Source organism: Entelurus aequoreus, linkage group LG23 (genome assembly GCF_033978785.1).
Source record: "Entelurus aequoreus isolate RoL-2023_Sb linkage group LG23, RoL_Eaeq_v1.1, whole genome shotgun sequence".
NCBI lineage: Eukaryota > Metazoa > Chordata > Actinopteri > Syngnathiformes > Syngnathidae > Entelurus > Entelurus aequoreus.
In genome coordinates, this window is record NC_084753.1 from 41,109,710 (window position 1) to 41,119,523 (window position 9,814).

The 9,814-nt window shown below is 40.2% G+C and overlaps 1 protein-coding gene across 1 annotated transcript; it reads left to right on the plus strand.

Moving 5' to 3' along the window:
• Positions 1-6,611: 6,611 nt before the first annotated feature.
• LOC133640808 (gastrula zinc finger protein XlCGF57.1-like) lies at positions 6,612-9,063 on the plus strand. The gene has a single exon (XM_062034484.1). It carries the CDS (start codon positions 6,659-6,661, stop codon positions 8,459-8,461), a length of 1,803 nt encoding a protein of 600 aa, XP_061890468.1. The 5' UTR covers positions 6,612-6,658; the 3' UTR covers positions 8,462-9,063.
• The last annotated feature ends 751 nt before the right edge of the window (positions 9,064-9,814 follow it).

Here is a 9,814-nt window from a genome sequence, read left to right on the forward strand (position 1 = left end):
GTCAAGTTTGGCTCCAGAGAGGCTGTTCACATTAAGGTGGATGATGTGTAGTCCACTGGAACCAAAAAGAGCATCAGAGTCCACTGTGTTGTGGTACTGACCAGAAAAATTGTTGGTTATTATTGCTGTTGTAGTTGGAGAGCAAGGAGAGAGAGGAGAGAGAGAGAGAGAGAGGCATATTGATCGTCCACCAGGTGAAGGGGGAGGGAGGGGGAGGGGCGGAGTTGGAGAGGGGGAGGCCAGGTAGGGTTGCTGGGGGTGGGGGTGGATTTCCTTTTGAAGACAAAGAGAAAGAGAACAACAAAAATGTTTGTGTAAAGGCGCCTCTAAATCCTGTGTATGCCGCGTCCTCGACCGTCTGGGACCGGGGAGAGGCGGCGTGGACCCCCGCCATCTCGTGCAGTTCCCCGCAATCACCGATGTCTGGGTCGCCGTCCACCGCAGCTGCCACGTCGTTCACCGCCGCTGAGTCGCTGCCGTCTCCGATGACTGGGTCGTCCTCCACCGCAGCCGCCGCGTCGTTCACCGCCGCTGAGTCGTTGCCTTCTCCGATGACTGGGTCGTCCTCCACCGCCGCTGCCGAGCCTCCGACCGTGTCGATGAACAGGGCGAAGTCCTCCGCCGATCGCTGGAGCACAGGTGAGCTTGAGCTGAGATGAGCCGGTAGCCGAGTTAGCTTCGATGGCGACGCTAGCAGTAGCATTGCTAGTCTTCGCCAGTCGGGACAACATTAACCGTGTTGTTGCAGGTCCAGGGTTGAGTTCAGTGTCTCCTGATAGTAGAAGAAATAGTAGTATTATTGACTTTCTGTCTATCCTTCCAGTCAGGTGCATGTTTCTTCTGCCTCGATGTGCAGTCAAGCATGATGCTAACACGTTAGCTCCAAAGCCAAGGTGCTTCGCTGATGTATTGTCGTGGAGATAAAAGTCACTGTGTATGTCCATTTCGCGTTCTTGACTCTCATTTTCAAGAGGGTAAAGTATCCGAGGAGGTTTAAAATATAAATCCGTGATCCACAGTACAAAAAGGAAGAAGTGTGGGATAATCCGAGCAGTTGTTTGAATTCCCGATCGGGAGCGAAAGAGAGTGCGACCGCTCATCTCGGCGTCCACCGTTTCGTCATTGGACCTAAGTCTTTGGCTTTGTAGGCGGGTACGAGCCTACCAAGCCAGGTGGTGCGAGCACAAGCATGGAGGAACCTTTGTAGTGGTGTCGTAGCTTGGTGGTCGTGCCGTCAGGTAACACCAGGAAGGTTCTTTTTGTACGATATTGACTGGTGCTTTTTTCTCCCTGGACTCCGACTTCATATCTGGTGTTGTCCTTCAGACCTCGGCCAAAAAGCCACGTAAACAGTGGCAAGACTGTGGGCGATAAGAGTGTATGTGCGTGGGCATGAACTTGCACCCAGTTTCAACTGGAACTCAGGACATATGATTAGTTGCACGGGCTATTCTAATCTATATTAAACATTTATTAATGACTTCATCCTTCATTATCTTAATTATATCCCAACTTTAGCTACCTGTAAAAATGAGTGACTTAATCTAGTCCATTTGTAAATAAATAGTTTTCCTAAATTATAGTCTCCTCACTTTAACCAGACAGTCATTAGGACAAAAGACCCTGCGAGGACTTTGCCCTTTAAAAGGGAAAGCACGAAAAAGGAAGTAAGATGAATTCATCACATTTGCTATGAGGCTTTTTATTATTAATATATTCTGTTCTTGTTACTTGGGGCGGTATAGCTCGGTTGGTAGGGTGGGCGTGCCAGCAACTTGAGGGTTCCAGGTTCGATCCCAGCTTCTGCCATCCTTGTCACTTCCGTTGTGTCCTTGGGCAAGACACTTTACCCACCTGCTCCCAGTGCCACCCACACTGGTTAAAATGTAACTGAGATATTGGGTATCACAATGTAAAGTGCTTTGAGTCATTAGAGAAAAGCGCTATATAAATATAATTAACTTCACATGATATCTTGTTGTTCTATTTTCTAATTTCAAGGGGAACTGCACTTTTTGGAATCATTCACAGTCCCTATGTAAGTTAAAGTTAAGGTCCCAACGGTAGTCACACACTAGGTGTGGTGAAATTATCCTCTGCATTTGACCCATCCCCAAGTTCACCCCCTGGAAGGTGAGGGCAGCGGAGGGCGCGCTCGGGAATCATTTGGTGATTTAACCCCCAACCCTTGACTCTGAGTGCCAAGCAAGGAGGCAATGGGTCCCATTTGTATAGTCTTTGGTGTGACGACGTGGCGAAGTTGGAAGAGTGGCCGTGCCAGCAATCTGAGGGTTACTGGTTCAATCCCCACCTTCTACCATCCTAGTCACGTCCGTTGTGTCCTTGAGCAAGACACTTTACCCTTGCTCCTGATGGGCCTGGTTAGCGCCGTGCATGGCAGCTCCCGCCATCAGTGTATGAATGTGTGTGTGACTGGGTGAATGTGGAAAATAGTGTCAAAGCGCTTTGAGTTCCTGAAAAAAGGTACAAAAGCGCTATACAAGTACGACCCATTTACCATTTACCATGACTCGGCCAGGGTTTGAACTCCCGACTTTCCAGTCTCAGGGCAGACACTCTAACCACAAGGCCACTGAGCAGGTCAATGGTTAATGCATCCTAAATAGAAAATAAACCTTAGCAAAAGTTAGCTAACAATTGAGTCATTGGTAGCCGCTCTATTCTGCCTATAAAGTGCTCTAAATCAGTGGTCCCCAACCTTTTTGTAACTGCGGACCGGTCAACACTTGAAAATTTGTCCCACGGACCAGGGGGGTTGTTGTTTTTTGTTTGTTTTTTGTCATAAAAAAATACAATCATGTGTGCTTACGGACTGTATCCCTGCAGACTGCATTGATCTATATTTATATATAATGTAGGAACCAGAAATATTAATAACAGAAAGAAACAACCCTTTTGTGCGAATGAGTGTGAATTAGTGTATATGGGGGAGGGAGGTTTTTTGGGTTGGTGCACTAATTGTAAGTGTATCTTCTGTTTTTTATGTTGATTCAATAAAAACATACAAATAAAAAAATTTTAAGTTATTTTTAATTTTATTTCTTGTGCGGCCCGGTACCAATCGATTCACGGACCGGTGGTTGGGGACCACTGCTCTAAATAACATCCTATAACCCCCTTTAACATTTCAAATACACACTGTAAGTATATATGTAATGTAGTAACATTCTTAATAACATGTCATATTTACATATCTTGCTCATTTTAAGCATACAATGTCTGCTCTCACTGGGATGTCGACTGATGGGATGTTCATATCTTCCCGTTTAGATGAAGAATTAATCCTCACAAAGGGTTGAAAAGGAGTGGTTGCAAAAGAGCGTAATTTCATGTCTTTTTTGCCATCTCCAGGTCTAAGTTGGATGTCAAAGTTGACCAAGTTCTCCGGTTTATGTCCACAACCTTCACCATATAAGTGAGAAGCATGATTTATAATCTAGAATTAGCTTTCACCATCTTAGAGGTGAGAAAGCAGCTCAGTATGTCAATATAGCAGCATAAGCTAGTTACTTCTGTGATCAATGTGCCGCTAAAAGTAGGTCCTTAACGTTAGCGCTTATAATAACAATATCGCTAATACTTGGTTAATATTCAGGTCACAAAATGTAAATGGAGTATTGTTGGCAGTTTTTGGATGGTTATTTGGAGGACTTTGTGGGTCTAATAGAGGAGCTCCCATTGACTCCAATGTTAGCTGATTGTTGCTCACGTTTATTTACTAATTAGAATTCATAAACATTTTAAAGGCCTACTGAAACCCACCACTACCGACCACGCAGTCTGATAGTTTATATATTAATGATGAGATCTTAACATTGCAACACATGCCAATACGGCCGGGTTAACTTATAGTGCAATTTTAAACTTCCCAGGAAACTTCCGCTTGAAAACGTCGTGGTATGATGACGTATGCGCGTGACGTCACGAGGTCAAGGGAAGTGTTTGGACCCAATTCAAATACCTCTGTTTTCTTCGACAAAATTCCACAGTATTCTGGACATCTGTGTTGGTGAATCTTTTGCAATTTGTTTAATGGACAATGGAGACTGCAAATAAGAAAGTTGTAGGTGTGATCGGTGGAGCGGCGGACTACAGCAACACCAACACCAGGAGGTTGTGTTGTGTTTTGAGCAGGATAGCAGACGCACTACAGTGAGTAAGCCCGACGCTGCATCTAAGTTAGCTTCTGTTTTTTTAGCTTCGCCAAGCTGAATATTATTAATCATGTATTTACATGTTCATGGTTTAATAGTATTTTTGATCTTCTGTCTATCCATCCAGTCAGGGTTTTTTTTTATTTAGTTTCTATCTGCATTTGAGACTGCTATGCTATCACGTTGGCTACGTAGCTAGGTTAGCTTCTATTTTTTTAGCTTCGAAAAGCTGAATATTATTAATCGTGTATTTACATGTTCATGGTTTATTAGTATTTTTGATCTTCTGTCTATCCATCAGGTCAGGGTTTTTTTTAATTTAGTTTCTATCTGCATTTGAGACTGCTATGCTATCACGTTGGCTACGTAGCTAGGTTAGCTTCTATTTTTTTAGCTTCGAAAAGCTGAATATTATTAATCGTGTATTTACATGTTCATGGTTTAATAGTATTTTTGATCTTCTGTCTATCCATCCAGTCAGGGTTTTTTTTAATTTAATTTCTATCTGCATTTGAGACTGATGCTATCACGTTGGCTATGTTGCTAGGTTAGCTTCTATTTTTTTAGCTTCACAAAGCTGAATATTATTAATCGTGTATTTACATGTTCATGGTTTAATAGTATTTTTGATCTTCTGTCTATCCATCCAGTCAGGTTTTTTTTAATTTAGTTTCTATCTGCATTTGAGACTGCTATGCTATCACGTTGGCTACGTTGCTAGGTTAGCTTCTATTTTTTTTAGCTTCGCAAAGCTGAATATTATTAATCGTGTATTTACATGTTCAGTCACTGTGAATGTCCATTTCGCGTTCTCGACTCTCATTTTCAAGAGGATATAGTATCTGAGGTGGTTTAAAATACAAATCTGTGATCTACAATAGAAAAAGGAGAGAGTGTGGAATCCAATGAGCCAGCTTGTACCTAAGTTACGGTCAGAGCGAAAAAAGATACGTCCATCACTGCCTCTCAAGTCCTTCACTGTAACGTTCCTCATCTACGAATCTTTCATCCTCGCTCAAATTAATGGGGTAATCGTCACTTTCTCGGTCCGAATCTCTCTCGCTCCATTGTAAACAATGGGGAATTGTGAGGAATACTAGCTCCTGTGACGTCACGCTACTTCCGGTACAGGCAAGGCTTTTTTTTATCAGCGAGCAAAAGTTGCGAACTTTATCGTCGTTGTTCTATACTAAATCCTTTCAGCAAAAATATGGCAATATCGCGAAATGATCAAGTATGACACATAGAATGGATCTGCTATTCCCGTTTAAATAAAAAAAAATTCATTTCAGTAGGCCTTTAAACATATGTCTTACATAAGGATTGTGAATGATAGGCGACATTTTAAAAAAGTGCAGTTTCCTTTGAATTTGTCAGATAAGTAAACAGTCCTTCAAATTAAAGATGAAAAATAATTGAGGTTGTTTATAGATATTATCCACAATGAAGTTCTCTATCAGTCGTCCTCAGACGAGCTTCCATCGGAGTCTCCAATCATTCCGGTTCTCCATACACCCGGCCAGCATCGTAGAGCTTTCAGCTCCCGCATCTTTCTTCAGGTCAAGTTACAGTAAAACTAAGCACACAAGGGAAAATACATTCATACACACATGAAGTACACATATGTGTAAGAATCATGTTAACCACCAAAATATCGTCTCGTTCTCCTGAAGTCAATATCGAGTATCCTTTGTTGAGCTGACCGTATCGTCACACCCCTAGTTGAGGCAACACCAACCCCATGACATGACACTTCCACGTGATGTAGAACAGTAGTACAACAATTTAAACATACACACACATCTGAAGAATATAGAAATAAATATATTTGGTGGGCCAAACAAAATGACTCAGCGAACCAATGTTTGGTATGGGGGATATGACTTCAAATCTATATCCTAATAACAATATATATTAAATATATCATTTGGTATATGATTGATCTTAAAATAATTTCAAAGCGGGTTACAAAAGCTCCTAATTTGGCAGCTGACATATGAAGTAACATATTGTGTCTTTTCTAATTGTATTATTTTGTTGAAACAATTATTATTAATGTACTTGTTTATTTACTGTTAATATCTGGTTACTTTATTTGAGACAATAATACTGGAAATGATGTAATATTTTACTGAATATTTCAGCAACTAAATTAGGAGCCTGTGTAGCCTGTTTTAAAATGGTTCTATTAGTAATTATATATGAAATAATAGATCACAAAATCAATTTTAAACCATATCGTCTATCCATAGTAAAAAGTCCTGTCGTCCTGGTTTGTTTTTATTTTCCTGTGAATAATGTTGTAAAGAGCAGCGTGTTTGTGCGTCACTGAGATTTTAAGACAGTTCATACGATAACTTGTTTTTCCTAAGTGCATGTAAAAGTACTGAATGCATTGTGTGACTGAGCAGAGATGGTGTGTTTGTCTTGCAGACGTCTGTGAAGAACATCTTCACTCTGAGCAACAGAAGTGGAACTTCCAGATGCGGATGGAGGAACCACAGCCCTCCCACATTAAGAAGGAAGTGGAATACCCACTGATCTCCCATTTTAAAAAGGAAGAGGAGGACCCACTGACACCCCATTTTAAAGAGGAAGAGGAGGACCCACTGACAGCCCATTTTAAAGAGGAAGCGGTGGATCCACTGAACCCTCACATTAAGGAGGAAGAGATGGATCCACTGACACCCCATTTTAAAGAGGAAGTGGAGGACCCACTGACACCCCATTTTAAAGAGGAAGAGGAGGACCCACTGACACCCCATTTTAAAGAGGAAGCGGTGGATCCACTGAACCCTCACATTAAAGAGGAAGAGATGGATCCACTGACACCCCATTTTAAAGAGGAAAAGGAGGACCCACTGACCACCCATTTTAAAGAGGAAGAAGAGGACCCACTGACACCCCATTTTAAAGAGAAAGCGGTGGATCCACTGAACCCTCACATTAAAGAGGAAGAGGAGGAACATGGCATCAGTCAGGAGGGAGAGCATCCTGAATGGTTGGAGGAGTTCCCAGTGACTGGTGTCCCTGTGAAGAGTGAAGATGATGAGGTCAAAGGTGAAAGTGAGGAGAAGAGAGAGGCGGAGCCTCCAAGCAGCAGCTCAACTCAACACATGACAACAGAAGCTGATGGAGACCACTGTGGAGGATCACAAGCAGACAAGCTCTTAGCTCCACTATCAGATAGTGAGGACACAACGTCACACTCTCCTGACACTGATGATGAAGACTCTAAAGATGATAAGACATGTCACACTGACAACACACACTTCACATGTTCTCACTGTGACAAAACTTTTAAATACCGTTGTCGTCTAAAAACACACATGAGAACACATACTGGAGAAAAACATTTTTCCTGCTCAGAATGTGGTAAAAGTTTTTTAAGAAAGCGAAATTTAAAAGCACACATGAGAACACACACTGGAGAAAAACCTTTATCATGTTCAATCTGCGGTAAAGATTTTACCCGTAGGCAATATTTGAAAATACACAATAGAATACATACTGGAGAAAAACCCTTTTCCTGCTCAGAATGTGGTAAAAGTTTTGTAAGAAATCAAAGTTTAAAAGTACACATGAGAACACACACTGGAGAAAAACCTTTTTTATGTTCAATCTGCGGTAAAGATTTTACTCAAAAGCACCATTTCAAAGCACACATGATATTACACACTGGAAAACAACCATTTTCATGTTCAATCTGCAGTAAAGATTTTACTCGAAGGGACCATTTCAAAAAACACATGAGAACACACACTGGAGAAAAATCTTTTTCATGTTCAATCTGCGGTAAAGATTTTACTCAAAAGCACCATTTCAAAGCACACATGGGAATACACACTGGAGAACAACCTTTTTCTTGTTCAATCTGCAGTAAAGATTTTACTCGAAGGGACCATTTCAAAAAACACATGAGAACACACACTGGAGAAAAACCTTTTTCCTGTTCAATCTGCTGTAAAGATTTTACTCAAAAGCACCATTTCAAAGCACACATGGGAATACACACTGGAGAAAAACCTTTTGCATGTTCAATCTGCGGTAAAGATTTTACTCTAAAGCACCATTTCAAAGCACACATGAGAATACACACTGGAGAAAAACGTTTTTCATGTTCAGTATGTTGTAAAAGTTTTATACATATACAGCATTTGAAAAGACACATGAGAACACACACAGGAGAGAAAGTGTGGAGTTGCAGTGTGTGTGGTGAAAGATTCTCTTCTAAGTACCAGTGTAAGAAACACAAGTGTGCTGGTGAGAACAGCAGCAGCAAATGAAGATGCAGGATGTGAAATAAACTGTCAAAACTTTCACTTTGACTTTCTAACAACGTCAGCACATAGATTCTAACATTTATAGATTAGATATTTTAGATTATTGCTTTTTTCAGTCAAGTACATGTTTTAATCTACACTATTGTGTACTTTTATTTAAAAATGAACACAACACTTTGACTGCAAAGGTGAGAATAAACAGGACAAAACATGTTACAAATACTTTTTATGTGTATTGAGATATTGAGAAATAATTTTTAATTATTATTGATGTTATAGATGAACTCATTTATATGATGTACATATTTGTTTTACATTTGTTCATACCTTTGCTTTTGAGTACACATAAATCCCTCTTAGTTCATATTTACTGGTTCACATCTGAAACATCTTCTGGAAGCATATTATTATTTACTTTATACATAATTTGAACGGATGTGTTTTATACAAGATCATTTACTTTTAAAATGTGTGACTTTATGAATCATTTGTTGGGTCTCAATAATCCATTCTTTTAATTATCTTTATTACTCTCTTTTGTAATATGAATATATTTGTATATGTATGTCCCTTTATGCAATATGTAGATTAGAGAAAATGGCAACATTATATGTGGAATGTTATGAAGGTTAGTTTTGTTTTTAATAATCTACATTTCTAATTAAAAAACTACACATGACATTTGTTTTTTAAAGTTGTTCATGATTTGTTTTCCCCTTGCTTAGTGTTGTGGAGAGTTATAAAGGACTGTATGGTTCTATAAAGGTAGTCTCATTCGCCCCCGGGGTGTCGGTCAGGACACAATGAACGGGACTGTTTCTTTGGCATAGGGCAATTTACTTGTTTAGTAGGCAGGTTGACAGGCATGGCAGGTTACTTTGGATTGGCTGAATGGTACAACACTGGCAAGTATTGGTGGTTCTGCAGTAAACAGATAAGAACATCATAACCAATTAGTATAGAATACCATAGCCTACGTAGTAATAGTACATATCACATTAATGCAATAACATATCATGGATACACAATATAGCATATACCGGTAATAATTGGCATTTAGTACACATTAGCTTCACCAGTAAACAGTAAGCCCAGCCATACACACTACAGGATAGCATCAAACCAGACACTCAAATAACAGCATCCCAACATTTAACTGAACTTAAAGGCCTACTGAAAGCCACTACTACCGACCACGCAGTCTGATAGTTTATATATCAATGATGAAATCTTAACATTGCAACACATGCCAATACGGCCGGGTTAACTTATAAAGTGCAATTTTAAATTTCCTGCTAAACTTCCGGTTGAAAACGTCTATGTATGATGACGTATGCGCGTGACGTCACTAGATAA

Coding starts and splice junctions, on each gene's coding strand:
- LOC133640808 (XM_062034484.1), top strand. CDS start 6,659: ATGCGGATGGAGGAACCACAGCCCTCCCACATTAAGAAGGAAGTGGAA.